At 43.1% G+C, this 19,240-nt stretch overlaps 2 protein-coding genes across 2 annotated transcripts in view; both read right to left on the reverse strand.

Annotated features, from left to right (window-relative positions):
• moto (minamoto) overlaps positions 1 to 19,240 on the reverse strand; it is a 117,614-nt gene that overhangs the window by 78,577 nt on the left and 19,797 nt on the right. The gene's annotated exons all lie outside the window — the stretch shown is intronic.
• LOC141780765 (uncharacterized) lies at positions 13,311 to 17,885 on the reverse strand. The gene is made up of 2 exons (XM_074656133.1): positions 15,582 to 17,885; positions 13,311 to 13,475 (listed from the first exon to the last, which is right to left on the reverse strand). The coding sequence occupies exons 1-2, from the start codon at positions 17,868 to 17,870 to the stop codon at positions 13,383 to 13,385; spliced, it is 2,382 nt and encodes a 793-aa protein (XP_074512234.1). The 5' UTR covers positions 17,871 to 17,885; the 3' UTR covers positions 13,311 to 13,382.

Here is a 19,240-nt window from a genome sequence, read left to right on the forward strand (position 1 = left end):
AGTGATGATGTCACCACTGCTTTAACACATCACAGTGTTCCATCTGGTGATGTCACGATGCAGTGATGATGTCACCACTGCTTTAAAGGTCACCTATTATGCAAAATGCACTTTTCCATGTCTTTTAAACATCAATATCTGTCCCCAGTGTGTCTACAGGCCACCATAGTATCATAAAAGACCATCCTCTCTCTTTTTCTCCTCCTCCGTTTGTCCGGAAATGGGTGCAGAAAAAAAATTGGCTTTTTTCCTTGTATCTTGACGTCATTAGGGAATGCAAGTCACGTGAGGGTTTCCTGGTCGAACCAGAGAGAACCTTCAGTAGCTGACCCCGCCCCACAGCGCGTCACTGTCTCTCCTCCTCAACCTAACTTGAGCAAAGTAGCTCCCTACAGTTAGTCTGCAAGAACCAGCAGAACAGGCTTCATGTACTCCCATCATCTAAATATAACATGTTCTTTCACAAAGGCTTTAAGTAATTACACTGTTTAAACAGATGATATTTATATATTATATATATTTGATGTCATGCATGTAGCAGAGTACAGGTAGTAAATAGTGACTTGTAAGCAACACAACACATTTCTGTTTCACAGTCAAACTTTATTTGAGTTGACAGATGACAATATTAATTATTCACAGCATTTGTAATCATCTCACCTGTTAGTTAGTTATGTTAACATGGTACAGGAGAAAGTCTTCAGCTCTGGTAAACTATGGTAAACTAAGCTCCGGTGGTCTGTAGTCATGGTAACACAGAGACAGCTACTACTGTAAATAATATACCATTACTCTGATCTTCCATACATTTATCTTTTAGCAGAAATAATGAACTGACTACTGTTTCACATCTTCTATTTTCCACCCTGATGGTCGCTGTGTTTACACACCGTGTCATAGCGGTAGCATGTAGCTAACCCGTTAGCATGTAGCTACATGCTAACGGGTTAGCTACATGCTACCGGGTTAGCTTTGTATCTCCATGTAAACAGAGTCATCTGCTCTTAGCTGTCTGCTCTCCTCTGGGATGATTCTGTCGGTCATTTCTCACAGATGGATCTGTAAAGACAGACGTAAAACAGAGTGTATGTTTACGGTTTACAGAGTTGATGCATGAGGTAAACACTGAGTTAACTAACAGAGCTATAAACAGCATTATTTACCTGAGAGAAACCGTCAGGAAAACCTGGAATCTGGACCGCAGATGTTCATCATGTGTCGCCGATTTCTGATCAGATTCCTCCGGTAACGTGCGCTGGGTGAAGTTTCTGGTTTATAAACTTTAAAGTGGTTTATAAACTTTATTCTAGCTGCTATCTCTCCACTCGTCTCTCTCTCTCTAGAAAACCTAGGGAGAGAGAGAGAGAGAGAGAGCTTCTCCGGGAGGGAGGGGGAGGGGGAGGGTGACGCTGTTGTTGAGGATGTTTGATTGACAGAAAACGCTGACCAATCAGAGCAGAGTGGGAGGAGACAGAGGCTACAGACACAGAAATCAGCACTTTTGGAAATGGGCTGAAACGGAGGTTATAGAGACATGCTGGAATGCATGATCTGATTGTTTTTTTGAAAAAAAAACTTCAGAGACATGGTTTGGAGGTGTCTGAGACCTATAATAACTAGTTTAAATGGAGTATAATATGTGACCTTTAACACATCACAGTGTTCCATCTGGTGATGTCACGATGCAGTGATGTCATCCCCCCACAAACATACACACACCTGTGCATACACACTCACATGCACACACACAGATACACTTTACACTTTTATTTAAAAAAAACAACTTGCTTTTAAAAAATGGTTAACCTAAATGGTAAACCTACTTAATAGTTATTTCACTGTTAACAAACAATAAAATGATAATTAAGAATGTTTACTAAGTATTAGTAATGCTATAATTTCTGGTATTTTATCAGTAGTTTGTGTAATATGAAATGATTACTTTATAATTTCTATATTGTATCATAGGTGATAGCTGGGTTTAGGCTGAGGTTTCATAAGCTATAACTTTTCAAAGCAATGCTCAATTTCAAGGGCCGCTGAGCACCCTGCAAGATTGTGTGCCAGCTACAGGATGTATGTTTTACAGTAAAATGCCAAAACTCTTTAAGGCAATATCAATATAAACCAAAATTGACTTACATGTCATGTGCACACAGGAGCAAGCCTGTAGCATTTCAGGAAATTTTGCCACTTGTGAACACACATGGGAAATATTTCAATATATGTCTTCCTATCGACATTAAAATTATGATACTGGTATTCAATTTCGGGCGACGTTGGTATATATAATAACTGTCCTTTTATTCTAAACTTTGTAAAGAAAGCAAGGGAACTACATATAATAACGCCTTGGAGGGCGGAAGTGGATGAACGCTCTTGTAAAGCGAATTATACACCGAGGCAGGAATCATTATCTGAGTGCAAGCATGCAGTTTTAGCAGAAGCAGAGCAAATGCAAGCGCAAACGGGCTATTTGAGTGCAAGGACAGGGTTTTGATGGGAGGCACTACAAAAAAGTCATGCTCTTCTAATTGAAAGACCACGCGCTTGAATAAAGAAAGGAAAAAAGCTCCATAAACTTCTACCAAATTTGGGTTACGAATGTACACGTCGACAGAGCAAGGAGTGATTAGCCGTCATGTGATGTTCTTCCGGTGGCGCTGCTCTGCTTGCGACCCGGGCTCGCGGTCTGCTGCATCTGTTTTGTTTGTTTGTTTGCTTGCTTGCTTGTTTGCATATTGTCCGATTACGTCCTCGAGTGTTTTTTTGTTTGTTGTTGAAACGTGCTGCATTCACATGGCAACGATCACTCAATCCGTCTGCTTGGCACTGATAATATGGGGACTTTGTACACTCTGCCAAACATCACCTGCGGGCATGGAAGCTCAGCTGCCCATCACCTATACCCGAGACGCACTGCTTGCGCTTCGCTCTACCGGATTGATTCCCATGGACCTGCCCGAAAGTGTGAGGCTGCAACCTGAACGCAACGGTCGGTCGCGGAAAAGAGGTAGGCGACGCGGAGTACGGCAGTGTCTACGACGACGGGGAAACAGGCCTCCATTGCCTTCAATTATACTCTGTAATGCGAGATCACTGCGAGGCAAAATAGACAAACTCTGTGTCAAAACCAGGGGATGTTTTGAATACCGCACCTCGAGTATGATGGTGTTCACGGAAATCTGGCTACATCAGAGGCCTGTACTACGAAGCAAGTACAAAATACCCAGGGTATCTTCTCCTTATCTGGCTTAACTAACCCTAACAAACAAGATCCCGCTAAGCGGTCCTACGACGGTGGTTATCAACTCGATAAATCAACCCAGGGTTTCTCCATCTGGCTATGAGCGCGTTCACATGAATGGGGTGGTGTTTGCAGCATGTGACCAATCAGAGACATGGACAAATCTACTGACTTGCAGACAGACAGGCAGAGCGGAACATTTTACAAAGGAAGAGCAAACTATATTAGACAAATACGAAGAAGTTAAACACATAATCCAGACTAAAAGCTCAGTTGAAGCTGCCAAATGCAGGAAGGACAACTGCTAAAAGAAAAAAAACTCCCGATGTGTGAATGCGTAAATTAAAGGGACTGTTTGTAACTTCTTACACGTACAAATCAATCCGGGTCGGTGTCCCATGTGTGTTCCGTGTGGCTACGCTGTTCAGACTCAGACTCCAACACAAACTACACGGAAGCACCGAAACTGCAAAGTTATATCTAGTGAAACCCGTCTTGCAAAACATTGTTTGGAGGACGCGGTCGGAGACCGTAGCTTTGGTCTCCAGGGCCGGAGTCTCTGCTGTACTCTGCTCCTCTGCCTGCTTGCCTTCACTCACACAATTTTTTGGATCAGAGAAAAAAGTTAATACTTTTCGAAACTGCCGTCGAGGTCACATTTTTGAAACTACAGACCCAAATGTCGCACCATTTGTTCATCAGAGACTCCTAACTGGTCTCATGAACAATCTAAGCGATAGGAGTCACGGTTTCTGTCGTAGAAGTACTTTTATGACATGTACGTCTCTGGTTAACTCCTATTATAAACTGCCCCACTGAAGCAGTGGCCAATCACCACGGCAACTTCAGATTGCTGCTAGACAGCTGATTCACATTAGCCAATCAGAGCAGGCTGACTAACTAACACACTAACACACACACACACACACACACACACACACACACACACTATTTACTGTGTCACGCCATTTCAGTGGGCCAACATGCTCTAAACCAGGGCTTCAATGGATAAATGCCATTATTTATGTTATTAATTACACCTGTGATTAAAAGCCCCCAACTCTCATTGTATGATAACAGGAAACTAGGTATTCCCCTACTTTTCAAAATAAAAGCCCTCAACTCTTACTTTATAATAACAGGAAACTAAACACTCCTCTCGGCCCCCCAATCACCATGGCAACCAGTGACAGAATGATCGGGAATGGTGTGCTATGACTGTTCTAAGAGATTCGCGTAGCGGTCTCCGAAAAAATCGCGCAAATGCGCGATTTCTTTTCTCCATAGGAATGAGTGGCAAATCAACGTGAAGAGAGCTCAAAAATACTCGTCTTTAGGGCCATACAGAGTCGCCATACTTTAACGTAGAAAAATGATTAAAAGTTTAAACGGGTCACGAGACTTGGGACTTTATTGGGCCTATCATCCCCCTCTTCTAACCTCACTGTGGTCCTCAGACCCCCCCCAGCACCAGGCACACTGGTCAAAATTTCTTGCGAAATTTTCTAGTTATTATTATTATTATATTGGACTGGTCGCTAGGCGCCGACGCGAGTGGCAGCCTGTCTTAGTAGCTCTCCGTGTTTCTACTTTCTTTGTCTTCTTTTTTGCTACTTTTTCGTTACTTTTAACTTTCTACTGCGCTTAGTTTTTGTCAGTGATAGTATACTGCACACTTTATGTAAGTAGTTTCCTTTTTCACAGCCGTCTTATTTAGTTATTATATTTAGTTAGCCTGACCAACGGACATGATCGGACAACGGACGGTGTATTCATTTGAAGCGCTCCTCGCCTTTCGGGACCGAGTAGCAGCGCCACCAAAGGATTTACCTGCTGAGATACGGCGACACAGACGGGGATCAAGAGCCGGTGTGATCGTGAGGGGGAGGAGGGAGAAGGAGAGGAGGAGATTTAAACTCGTCCTGCCTTCAGTGATCATGGGCAATGTGAGATCTCTGGCCAACAAGACGGACGAGCTAGCAGCCCTGGTGAAAGACCAACGGGAATACCGAGAGTCCAGTGTGCTGTGCTTTACGGAGACATGGCTGAAGGGGATTATACCAGACTGCTTAGTGGAACCGGAAGGCTTCACGGTGGTGCGAGCTGACAGAGACAAACAGAGCGGTAAAAAGAAAGGCGGAGGGCTTGCTGTCTTTGTGAACTCCAGATGGTGTAATCCCAGACACATCACTGTAAAGGAGCGCATCTGTACCCCGGACATTGAGCTGCTGGCTGTGAGTTTGAGGCCATATTATCTGCCTCGAGAGTTCTCACACTGCATCATAGTAACTGTTTACATTTAACCGAGTGCTGTGGCGGTGCAGGCGAGTGACGTCATCCACTCCACCGTCGCGGGATTACAGACGAGGCACCCCAGCGCATTCATCATTGTAAATGGTGATTTTAACCATGTGAGGGTCTCCAGAGCCCTGTTGAACTTCACCCAGTATGTGACCTGTAACACCAGACACAATAAGACCCTGGACCTGCTGTATGCCAACATTAAGGAGGCATACAGCGCCACTGTTCTCCCCCCCCCTTGGCGGTTCAGACCACAACCTCATCAGGCTTGTGCCAACATACAAGCCTGTTGTCAGGAGGCAGCCCGCCACCACCAGGACTGTTCAACAGTGGTCAGTGGAAGTTGAGGAGGAGCTGAGGGAGTGTTACAGGTCAACAGACTGGGAGTTGTTTGACAGGGTCCACGGTGAGGACATCGATGGGCTCTCCCACTGCATCACAGACTACATTAGGTTCTGTGAGGAGAGCATCGTACCCGCCAAAAAGGTACGCTGCTTTCCTAACAACAAGCCCTGGATCAATGGGGACATTAAAGCCCTGTTGAACAGGAAGAAGAGGGCGTTCATGGCCGGGGACATTGAGGGGGCCAAGGTTGTCCAGAAGGAGCTGAAGAAGGAGCTGAGGGCGGCCAAGGACACCTACAAAGACAGACTGGAGGGGAGACTACAGGCCGACAGCTCCAGGGAGGTGTGGGGGGGGTTCAGGAAGATAACTGGCTACAAACAGCCGAGCCCTGGTGTTGAGGGGACCCAGGAACATGCAAATGAGCTAAACCTGTTTTTCAACAGGTTTGACCAACCAACCCCCATGAGCTCAGCAGGACAGCCTGGGTCCTCACTCACCAACACCAGTGCCCCCCCTCCACACCTCTCCTTCCCCTCCTCCCCCCCCTTCCACACCTCTCCTCCTCCCCCCAGCACCCATCCCCAGGAGGCAGCAGCAGCTTGCCCCCCCCATACCTACCCTGAGGAGCACATCCACAGCATGTCCTTTGCACCTGGAGACATTGCAACATCCACCTCCTACAATGACCTGATCTCCGAGGAAGATGACGAGAAGTGAAAAGCAGAAGGGCGTGGAAACCAGCCCGTCTGCTAACAACACGCCGATGTACATCTACAGACAGAACGAAGCACTTAATGACAAAGTGTTCGTCCAGCTAGGGCGCCTGGGTTAGCTCAGTTGGTAGAGCGGGCGTCCATGTATCAAGGCTTGGTCCTGACCGCGGCGGCCCGGGTTCGAATCCGGCCTGTGGCCCTTTCCGCTTCCACTCTCTCTCTCCCCCCTTTCAAGACTCTATCCACTGTCCTGTCAATAAAAATGGAAAAATGCCCCCAAAAAAATAACTTAAAAAAAAAAAAAGTGTTCGTCCAGCTAGTCTACGATGAAGGCGTTTAGCCTGAGGTGCTTACTTCATCTCCACCAGTTTGTAGTTGAGACAAAATTCAGATATTCAGCATTTGTCACTGTTTACATGGCAGCGAGAAAAAAAGCTAAATGTATGTGCATACTTCGTTGTTGTCAGATCTCACCCTTTCACTGAAAAGAAGGTGAATTTTATCCTTGTAAAGATAGAACCTGACATTTTAGGCAATGAACTGTTTTTTATAAAGTAAGGCATTCCTCACACTTGCTTATGAAGAAGTTATTGGGTTTTTCATTTGGTCCCTGTAGTATTTTATTCCTTCAAATAATGTGGTGTACTGATGTTATTCCAGACCTGGCCGTGAGTAGTGATAAGTTCAATCAGTATGAGGCACATGTTAATGTTATGCCCAGATGTGATGCACTAGATCTACTCCGATCTCTCAATGACAAGCAAAAGGATGTTTTTTATCAAGTTAGACAGTGGTGCCTACAAAAAGTCAGTGGCCAGAAGCCAGAACCTTTCCGTGTATTTATTACAGGAGGTGCTGGGACAGGCAAGACACATCTGATTAAGGCTATTCACTATGAAGCAACTAGGTTGCTGTCACAAGTAGCGAGTGCACCAGACAGAGTCACTATGTTGTTGACTGCTCCAACTGGGATTGCTGCATATAATTTAGGAGCTGGCACAATCCACAGCACTTTCTCTATAGGAATAGATGTGAAGCTACCGTACGCGCCTTTAGGGGAGGAAAAAGTCAATACCGTACGTGCTTCTTTATCTGATTTGCAGATATTGGTAATTGACGAGATTTCCATGGTAGACCATAATTTGCTGGCTTATGTTCATGGTAGACTTAGACAGATTAAGCAGACTGGTGACCATTCACCTTTTGGTAAGGTATGCATAATAGCAGTAGGAGACTTCTTCCAATTGAGCCCAGTAAGAGGAAAGCCATTGTATTTGGAGAATGCATATGCTGTCACTTCATCAGAGAAGACATGATTGTAGCGGTGCTTTACCGGCCACCAACATATCCACTGTCTTTATTCAAAAAGAATGTGAAACAGCTGTGCAACATCCTGCATTCGACATCGGACAATGTTGTAATTTTGGGAGACTTCAACCACGACGAACTGAAGTCATTGTCAATGTCAACTTTCATGGCAGGTTTAGGATACATGCAGACAGTCACAGAACCCACTACAGAATGTGGAACAATGATTGATCATGTCTACATAAAACACACAAGCCATTATAATAGTGACACACAGGTTGTGCCTATTTATTTCAGTACACATGAAGCCATTCATTGTACATTTAACAAACAAGAGGAACACATGACTGACCTTTAACTTAGGATAGGGAGAGGTAATTTTAGTGGTGTATTGACAGTTGAAATGGGGAGAGGTGACATGCAAATGTTGCCTTCATCCCTGTCGAGTTGATGCATTACTGTTGCCTGGATTTCCAATCCGCAACCTATTATAGGAATAAGATGATGTCCAATAACTTGGGTTATATATTGACAATGAGATGGGGAGAGATCTCATGACCATGACGCCTTCATCCCTGTCGAGTTGATCTAACATTTGTCTAAATTTCTAACCACAAACACTTCAACAACTAACTAATTACCTACTGCATGTTTCCATAATGATTGTCTAAACCAGGGGTCACCAACGCGGTGCCCGCGGGCAACAGGTCGCCCGTAAGGACTAGATGAGTCGCGCGCTGGCCTGTTCTAAAAATAGCTCAAATAGCAGCACTTACCAGTGAGCTGCCTCTATTTTTTTTAAATTTTATTTATTTTATTTTTTTGCTATTGTTGTTTAAATCAGACTTGCATGTAACTTACAAATGACAACATATATATATAAAAACACTTAAAATTTAAAATGTTTTTTGTGTTTAATATAAATGAACTCTGACCTAGTATAGTTCAAAGGTCAGTATTGTGCGCATGACCAAAACGTAGCGTTTGTTGCGCTCATACAAACAAGCTAGCAGACGCAACGAAAATGAGGAGAAGAGTTACCCCAAAAAATGGCAGAAAAAAGAAAGAAAACATATCATTTTCACGACGAATGGGAGGTAGAGTTTTTTTTTACCACTGTGAAAGGATCCTGCGTGTGTCTCATTTGCGGGGCAACTGTGGCGATAGCAAAGCGGCACAATGTGGAGAGACATTTCACTACATGTCACACAAGCTACCATGCTAACTACCCACCGGGCAGCGCACTGCGAGCAGAAAAAGCCCGCGAGTTAAAGGCAGCTTTGTGCAAACAGCAGTCTTTTTTCACTAGACCGGTTAAAAACTCCCAAAAAGCAACCGAAGCCTCGTTTAGAGCTACGCAATTCTTGATGAAGAAAAAGAAGGCATTTACAGACGGGGAGGTTGTCAAAGAAGCAATGATGATAATTGCTAAAACTGTGCTTGAAGACGAGAAGTATGGAACCGATGTACTCTCCAGTCTCTCCAATGTTCAACTCGGGGCAACTACAATGGTAAGAAGAGTGTCGATGATGTCTGGGAACTTGGCCGACCAGCTGGACCGTGATCTGGCGAGGTGCCGGTGGTTCAGCATCCAGTGTGACGAGTCGGTGGACAGCAGCAGTACGGCTCAGCTGATGGTCTTTATCCGGATGGTGTTTGATGATTTCTCCACAAAAGAAGAACTTCTGACACTACTGCCCCTGAAGACAACTACGAGGGGAGTTGACATTTATAACGCAGTGAAGGAGTTTTTGGTGGAAAAAAAGGTGCCGCTGGAAAAGCTGGTATCAGTGACTACGGATGGGGCTCCTGCTATGATCGGCCGACACACAGGATTCGTTGCTCACTGTAAAGCTGACCCAGAGTTCCCAAACTTTCTGCAGTACCACTGCATCATACACCAGCAGGCCTTATGTGCAAAAGTGATCTGCTTTGAGCACGTAATGACTCCCGTCGTGAAGATCATAAACAGCATCCGCTCCAGAGCTAAACAGCACAGAACATTCAAGGTACTTTTGGAGGAGCTGTCAGCTGAATATGATGACCTGCTACTACACACAGAAATCCGATGGCTCAGCAGGGGACGAATTTTGCAACGTTTTTTGTCACTTTTGGGTGAAATCAAAGAGTTCATGCAGTCCAGAGGTGAGGACACCGTGCTGCTGGAGGACACTGAGTGGATACTTGACCTTGCATTTTTAACGGACATTACTGGGAAACTGAACAGTTTGAACTGTGAGCTGCAAGGCAAAGGTAAAACTGTCGCCGATATGATAAGTGCTTTAAATGCATTTAAAGCTAAGATGAACCTTTTCTCTGTGCATTTACAGAGAAAAAAAGTGCTGCACTTTCCCTCTGTGCAGATGGTGCTGAAAGACAATGCTTCTGCATCTGAGGCTTTTGACAAAGTTGCAGAAAAGTACTCTCAGGTCATAAACAGAGTTGGGCAAGAGTTTGAGAACAGGTTTTGTGACCTGGATCAGCTTGAGCCATGTGTGTCGTTCATTTCTAATCCTTTCATGAACGTGGACATATCATGTATTGCTGAGCAGTTAAGTGCAACATTCAGCCTGGATGCTGAACAGGTGGAGATTGAAATTGTAACACTGCAAAATGACCTCCACCTCAAAGCCCATCAGGCTGCACCAAACTTTTGGTGCCTTCTTGACACAGAAAAGTACAGTGGTGTATGCGCAGCAGCTATGAAGGTTGCAAGCCTGTTTGGTTCAACTTATCTTTGTGAATCAGCCTTTTCTGACATGAACTTCATCAAGAACAAACACAGAACACGCCTCACTGATGCACATCTGCAAGACTCACTCAGAGTTGCAGTGTCAAGTTACACACCAGAGTACAACACACTGGTTAACAGCATGCAATGCCAGGCTTCCCACTAACTGACAAAGAAACAGATAACAGATTTGGTGTCCAGTTCAAAGTGTGACATGATTTATTTAAAAATTTGAGAGTTGATTTTTGTATTTTACATGAGTTATTATTTGTACAAACATGGTGCAAAGTAATTCATGATTTGTTAAAAAATGTTAGTGGCTAGCTAGTTAAAATGGGATATTGTGATTTCACAAGACTGTCGTAGAAGTGATCATTTTCAAATGTTTGAAAAATTTGAAAAACATGTGCACTTAGAGAAAATATAAAAATAAAGTGTTGCATATTGATATTTATCTGTTTCTATATATTTGTTGTGAGAAATCATTAACATGATCAGTGTTTTCACAAAGATAAATATCATTAATTATTAATAATAACATAGAGTTAAAGGTAAATTGAGCAAATTGGCTATTTCTGGCAATTTATTTAAGTGTGTATCAAACTGGTAGCCCTTCGCATTAATCAGTACCCAAGAAGTAGCTCTTGGTTTCAAAAAGGTTGGTGACCCCTGGTCTAAACTCATTAAAAAAGCTTGTGCATGCACCTTTAAACAATGCATGTGTCATTCCAAACGACTAATATTCTGGAAATAATTGAGTACTGCCAATACTTTTTTACACATATGTACATATGTGTTTGCTTACTAAAATTATAACAAATACAGCTATTCTAACTACAATCACAATATTCTAACAAATCAACACAACATCTACTTTATGTATTGTCCTGCATTACAATAGCTTGTCTATAAGTCAAATTATTTCTGATCTCATGCCTATTGTGCATTCATTCTAAAATGATTCTAAAATGCTAAACATTGATAATGTAATGCAGGTTTTGCTTTTTCTAACAATTTAGCCACAAAAAGCAAAAGACACTGGTGATGGACTCTCCGTTTACAGGGATGGGGTTCGACTCCCTGCAGTGTCCTTGTTTATTGTTACGGCTCATCCTACACTTCCCAAACATATGTGTCACATACAACTAACTTCTTGTGCTAATTTAAAAACATATGTCCACAGGCATGGATTCTTATTAAGAATGTGAATGAACTTATTGCATCACCATAACTCATGATGGTATGTATTTGTCCTCAGGCCGGGACTCTTATAAAACATGCAATAGTATAGTATAGTATAGTTCCGACTTTCACAGGAATGCACGACAGCGGGTACCCCGACATGCGTGACTTTACATAGCCTGATCTGCCCCAAACTTCACAAGCTGGATAATAGTCCAGGCCTGAAGACATATATGTGGTATTATGAGTGAAAGTCATAGCGCCCCCTACAGGAAACAGGAAGTTGTTGTAAATTGACTATACATTGTCCAATCTTCCCCAAATTTGACATGTTTTAAAAGAGTCTTGGCCTGAAGACATGTACGTGCCCCGACGTGCGCGTTCCCCAGACGTGCCCATAAGGGCGAGGGCCCGTTCATCGCTGCTTGCAGCTTTAATTTATTATTATTATTATTAGTGCGAGAACCACTGATAGTTCACACGACATGGGGGAGGGGAAACATCATTCTCGCGAGAACTTTGATATTTCCCACGCTGCGGGGGCGGCAAAATATGGTTCCCGCGAAGATATTGATACTTCACACAACATAGGGGTGGAGCAAACATATAAAAGCTTGCACAGCAGCCTTCTAAACCATTTCTCTTGGTGCTCTGTGTGCTCTCTCTTTCTGCTCTCTCTCAACTGAAAATGACTTCTAAGGAAAGGTTTTCTGTCAATGAGGTGTTGTCACATCTCTTTGACCATGAAAGTGACATAGAGGAGAATGTGTCTGAGACAGAGGATGATGTTGAGGAGGACCCTGATTATGAGGCATCCTCCTCTGATGAGAATGAGACCCTCAGTGTTGACCCTCCTGTTGTCTCTCAACCACCAGCAAACACACTACCTTCCAAAAATGGAAAGTTATTATGGTCCGTCTCCCCACTTGAACAACAGGGTAGACTTAGTGCTGCTAATGTCATCTAAATGATTCCAGGCCCCACCAGATACACTGTCAGCCATGTCCAAGACATAAAATCTGCATTTGAGCTCTTCATAACACCATCAATCGAAAAGCATATACTTGAGATGACACATTTTGTTTTATTTAAAGGGCTATTTAGGTAGTCAACAAACAAACATAAAGTACCTGACACATAAACTTGGGTAACAATTTTAATTATAATCATTTTCTGGAGTTTTAATTGACCCCAAGGATAAAAGATGTTAGTAAATTTGAAGGTAACAGGAGGGTTAAAGTTAGCTGAACTCCGTCTGCTGATGAAGATTTTTTGATATGATCGAAAACGCAAGAACATAATGGATTCTCAACATTGGTATGTTTCGTACACAATATACCATCTGTACCTGCACATCATTAACCACACAACACACAATGACACTAACTTATAGTTTTTTTATGAATTACGTTTTTTATTTTTTTAAATCTTTTAATTCATTAATTCATTAGGGGTGGGGAGGTAAAGTAATAAAGAGAGGGAAGGGAGAGCGAGAAAGAGAGAGAAAAATAAGGAGTGATCATTTCACATGATCTCCCACAGGGGGAAGGAGTGATCATGTCACTCTCACAGGTGGAGAAAGCGGCGGAGCCTCTTCATCAGAGATATCAGCCTGAACCTCTGCTGAAGTCTGCGGACTCTTGGTCTTCTCGGATTTTTTAAATGAAAAAACAAAAACAAAGTACAGAGATTAAAAAACAAAAACAAAAAACGGTAGAGTTCAGCATAAAGACAACAGGAGAGATCTACAAGTTGAAGGCAACTGAATTTGTTGAAGACGTTTCATTTCAAAACCTCAGATCCTACACTAAATACTGAGCAAAATTAAAACTACAATGGTGAAAATCCTCCATTGCAAGCAAAAGTTTTGCAATCACAGCTTTGCTTAAGTAAGAGTCATTGATTTGAATTATGAACTCATTGTGTCTTATCTTGTTTAATCTAGTCCCTCTCTTTTTTGTCTTTAAATCTGGTCTAATCAATTTCATTTTCCAGGTAAATGCATCCATACCTTGCAGGTTGGGTAGACACAGTCGCCTTCGTCTCGCGGAAAGAACGGGGTCTCCAACACAAATCTGCAGGGGTTCTCCTCCATGCTTTGGATTTCTCACACGAGGCGACATCTTCTCTGAACCCCTCAAGAGGACGACATCGGCCTTAAGGTGAGCACTCCGTGTGTAAATTATCATGTTTCAGACGTCAAATGTATTTTTTATATGGACAAATTTAGCTAGCAACATGGCTGGTTTGTTAGTTTAGCAAATATTAGATTGTCAAAAAGACACTGGTAAGTAAAACACAACAGGGAACACTAGAAGAATCTCAACACTAGAAAAACTACGAAGAAGTAACGTTATGCTCTACCGCATGAGACGGAATTATCTGGCGCCGTAGTGGAGTGAAGACCAGGCTTATATAAGGGGTTGATGAGGTAGATTGGATACCGGTGTGCCTCCTCTGCTGCTGCAGGCGGAGCCAGCAACACCCCCTGCCCAACACATGCCCTGTGACTGGAAAAATACAAAGGGGAAGGGAACAGAGAAAAACAGGCATGCACAAAAAATAACCACAGCAAAAACAAAACAACAGAATCATAACATATATGGCCATGAGGGAAGTCCTACAATTCTACCTTTTGTTTTAAAGATATTTCTGCTTTATTTGATAGTGACAGCTTGGAGAGAGAGAGGAGAAGGAGAGAGGGGATGACTTGCAGCAAAGTGACTGGGCTGGAATCGAACCCCCGGTCGGCTGCAGACATGGTGCGCACGCTAGGTGAGCTACCGGGTGCCAATACAATTTTACCTTTAATAATTAAAGTTAGCTGAACTCCGTCTGCTGATGAAGATTTTTTGATATGATCGAAAACGCAAGAACATAATGGATTCTCAACATTGGTATGTTTCGTACACAATATACCATCTGTACCTGCACATCATTCACCACACAACACACAATGACAGTAACTTATAGTTTTTTTTATGAATTAAGTTTTTTATTTTTTAAATCTTTTAATTAATTAATTCATTCATTCATTAGGGGCTGGGAGGTAATAGATGGAGGGAGAGAGACACCTCTCTCCCTCCATCTATCTCTCCTTTTCCCAGAGAAAGGGAGAAAGGGAGAGAGAGAGAGAGAGAAAAAAATAAGGAGTGATCATTTCACATGATCTCCAAGGAGTGATCATTTCACATGATCTCCGACAGGGGGAAGGAGAGGAGTGATCATTTCACATGATCTCCGTCAGGGGGAAGGAGTGATCATTTCACATGATCTCCGTCAGGGGGAAGGAGTGATCATGTCACTCACAGGTGGAGGAAGCGGCGGAGCCTCTTCATGATAGATATTTTTTTGTCAGTCTGAACCTCTGCTGAAGTCGGCGGACTCTTGGTCTTCTAGGATTTTTGAAATGAAAAAAAAACAAAGTACAGAGATTAAAAAAAACAAAAAAAAAACGTTAGAGTTCAGCATAAAGACGACAGGAGAAATCTACAAGTTGAAGGCAACTGAATTTGTTGAAGACGTTTCATTTCAAAACCTCAGATCCTACACTAAATACTGAGCAAAATTAAAACTACAATGGTGAAAATCCTCCATTGCAAGCAAAAGTTTTGCAATCACAGCTTTGCTTAAGTAAGAGTCATTGATTTGAATTACGAACTCATTGTGTCTTATCTTGTTTAATCTAGTCCCTCTCTTTTTGTCTTTAAATCTGGTCTAATCAATTTCATTTTCCAGGTAAATGCATCCATACCTTGCAGGTTGTGTAGACACAGTCGCCTTCGTCATCCTGGGTCTTATTGGCATCCGTGTCAGAAGCAGCCATGACACCCTGTGAGTCCAGCTCACTTGCGTAGCTGAGCTCACTGAGCTGAATTGCGGAGCGGAGCTGACTTGCGGAGCGGAGCTGACTTGCGGAGCTTAGCTGACTTGCGGAGCTTAGCTGAATTGCGGAGCGGAGCTGACTTGCGGAGCTTAGCTGAATTGCGGAGCTGAGCTGACTTGCGTGCTCATCACCCTCGAGAATGGAGTGTGAAGGTGGGGTGTTTCTGGTGTCCTCCAATGTCTTCTCCTCATCCTCTCCTTCATAATCCAGTAACACCAGAGGGGTGTTGTTCGACCCTCTGGAGCTGATGCGGGATGAGGCTTGAGGAGGAGATGAGGAGCATTTGGGACTAGACTGTTCACCTGATGACAACATGACAGCTTTGTCCATTTGTTGGTTTGAGTCCGGAAGGACCTTATTGCTCTGCCACCAAGGCGGCCTTTTGGTTTGTTGGATGCAGCAGGTAGCACGATGGACATTTGAAGATCCTTCATTCTGTGGGGCTTGCATGGCCTCTAACAGAGCAGAGGTCACACTATCATTAACAATGCTCCCAATGGCCTCTGTGAGTTTCAGTGTCATGTGAGAAGACTTGTCCGCACCAAGCGTTTCCCTGAGAGTCTTGTCAATGGAGCTTTTCAAATTTTGCAGGATGTTCGAAGTGATGACAATAGAGGCGGATTTTGAGCCACTCACTGACTTGACAGCCTTATCCGAATCCTGCTTTGTTGCTGGCTGGGCCTTTTTCCATGGTTTCCATTTAGGCCAGCACTTCCAAAAAGGCTTCTCCTTCTTGTTGATCCTGCTTTGACGTCTGCTTCTGCCACTCGTCTCTTCAGGACACGGATGGACGGATTTTGAGTCACTGTCGAGGAAGGCGTCAGTGAGTACTGACTCGACAGCCTTATCCGAATCCCGCTTTCTTGCTCGCTGGGTCTTTTTCCATGGTTTCCATTCACACCAGTGCTTCCGAAAAGGCTTCCTCTTTTTGTCGATCTTCTTGTTGTTCCTGCTTTGACGTCTGCTTCTGTCACTCTCTAGTTGGACATCTTCATCTGGCACATTTATCGGTTCCGGAGGGACAGAGGTCAAGTCTGCTTCATTAGCAGCCTTGCTGTCCTCACTGGAGCCAATTGAGTGAGTGGCAGATGTCTTTTCAGGACAAGGAGGGACGGATTTTGAGTCACTCACTGATTCGACAGCCTTATCCGAATCCTGCTTTCTTGCTCGCTGGACCTTTTTCCATGGTTTCCATTCACGGCAGCGCTTCCAAAAAGACTTATTTTTCTTCTTGCTGATTCTGTTTTGACGTCTGCTTCTGCTACTCTCTAGTTGGACATCTTTATCTGGCAAATTTATCGGTTTCGGAGGGAAAGAGGTCAAGTCTGCTTCATTAGCAGCTTTGCTGTCCTCACTGGAGCCAATTGAGGGAGTGGCAGACGTCTTTTCAGGACACGGAGGGACGGATTTTGTGTCACTTACTGACTCGACAGCATTATCCGAATGCTGCTTCCTTGCTCGCTGTGCCTTTTTCCATGGTTTCCATAAACAGCAGCGCTTCCAAAGAGGCTTCTGCTTCTTGTAGATCCTGATTTGACGTCTGGTTTTGCTACTCATCTCTTCAGGACACGGAGTGACGGATTTTGAGTCACTGTCGAGGAAGGCAGTGAGTAGTGACTCGAGAGCCTTATCCGGATCCTGCTTTGTTGTTCGCTGTGCCTTTTTCCATGGTTTCCATAAACAGCAGCGCTTCCAAAGAGGCTTCTGCTTCTTGTAGATCCTGATTTGACGTCTGGTTTTGCTACTCATCTCTTCAGGACACGGAGTGACGGATTTTGAGTCACTGTCGAGTAAGGCAGTGAGTAGTGACTCGAGAGCCTTATCCGGATCCTCCTTTGTTGCTCGCTTCCGTGATTTATATTTAGGCCAGGGCTTCCAAAAAGGCTTCTTCTTCTTCTTGTTGATCCTGCTTTTTCTGCCTAAGTCTGCCTCATCCACCATAATGACCAGGTCTTCCTCTCCTTGGGGCTCTACAAAAGCTCGCCGAAGGTTATAAAACCTGTTCAAATACTGGTCCACCTTATGAGCCACCGAGGATTCATCTTCTTCCTCATCAGCCTCTGGCTTGGAGCATTCCTCAGCTTTCCACTTTGATATATTCTGGAACAGCTCTTCAACATCGCACCCAACCCGTCCCAGTATAGATTCACCGAGCATGTCGGAGATTGAGCCTGCCATCTCTCTGAAGTATTCCACCTGTTTGATGTCTGTAACCTGTTAAGAAAAAGAAAAGGCAAACTGTAAGATAAAGGTACTACTAGTTCTACTGATGCCACCAAGCACCTGTGGAGCGATGTATAATATAGTGATGACTATAAATGGCTGTAAAACTTCATAAAAACTGGTGGCTGAGGGCCCTACGTAGCCTTTGGTCCTCTTGAGCCTCAAGCAGCTCTGCTATTATGGGGCAATTATTGTAGAAAAACTATTTGCAAATGTGTGTGGAGAAATGTGTAACTGTGTCTATGTGTGTGTAAACAGATTTGTAAATGTGTAAAAGAATACTGAGATTTGTGAACGTGCACAGGAATCTGCAAATTGTTTATTCAGAATCCATGTGTGCGTAATCAGATAAATGTGTAAATAAAATCTCCAAATCTGTATTCAGAATAGTGAATGTATTGACATTTTTAAATGTATAGACAAATCTGTAAATGCGTACATAGATCAATTGTGATCGAAGTACTTATTGTGCAGAATGGCACTTGTCTGTGTTATGTTATTATAGTACTGGATCATTATTATAAAAGCTGCAACGAATAATCAATTAGTTGCCAACTATTAAATTAATCGCCAACTATTTTGAAAACAGATTAATCAGTTTGAGCAATTTTTTAAGAAAAAAAAGAGTATAAATTCTCTGGTTTCAGCTTCTTCAATGTGAATATTTTCTGGTTTCTTTACTCCTCAATGACAGTAAACTGAATATCTTTGAGTTGCTGACAAAACAAGACATTTGAAGATGTCATCTTGGGCTTCAGGAAACACTGATCTACATTTTTCACCATTGTCTGACATTTTATAGACCAAACAACTAATCGATAAATCAAGAAACTAATTGACAGATTAATCGAAAATGAAAATAATCATTAGTTGTAGCCCTAATTAATATTAACTAACATGTAAGCTGCATTTAAATGGTGATGCTAATTTTAACTGCTTCATAAAATTCATACCTCTATCTGTTGAGACATCTTGAGCTTGTAGTCAGATCGAACTGTAATTCTTCTCTTGAGACAACTGGAGCTTATCTTCAGATCGAACTGTAATTCTTCTCTTGAGAAAGCTGGTACTTGTCTTCTCTCAAATCTTATTCATGAAAGGAGTGATGATGTCACCACTGCTTTAATACATCACAGTTTTCCATCTGGTGATGTCACCACTGCTTTAACACATCACAGTGTTCCATCTGGTGATGTCACGATGCAGTGATGATGTCACCACTGCTTTAACACATCACAGTGTTCCATCTGGTGATGTCACGATGCAGTGATGTCATCCCCCCCACAAACATACACACACCTGTG

This window comes from Sebastes fasciatus, chromosome 13 (assembly GCF_043250625.1).
Source record: "Sebastes fasciatus isolate fSebFas1 chromosome 13, fSebFas1.pri, whole genome shotgun sequence".
NCBI lineage: Eukaryota > Metazoa > Chordata > Actinopteri > Perciformes > Sebastidae > Sebastes > Sebastes fasciatus.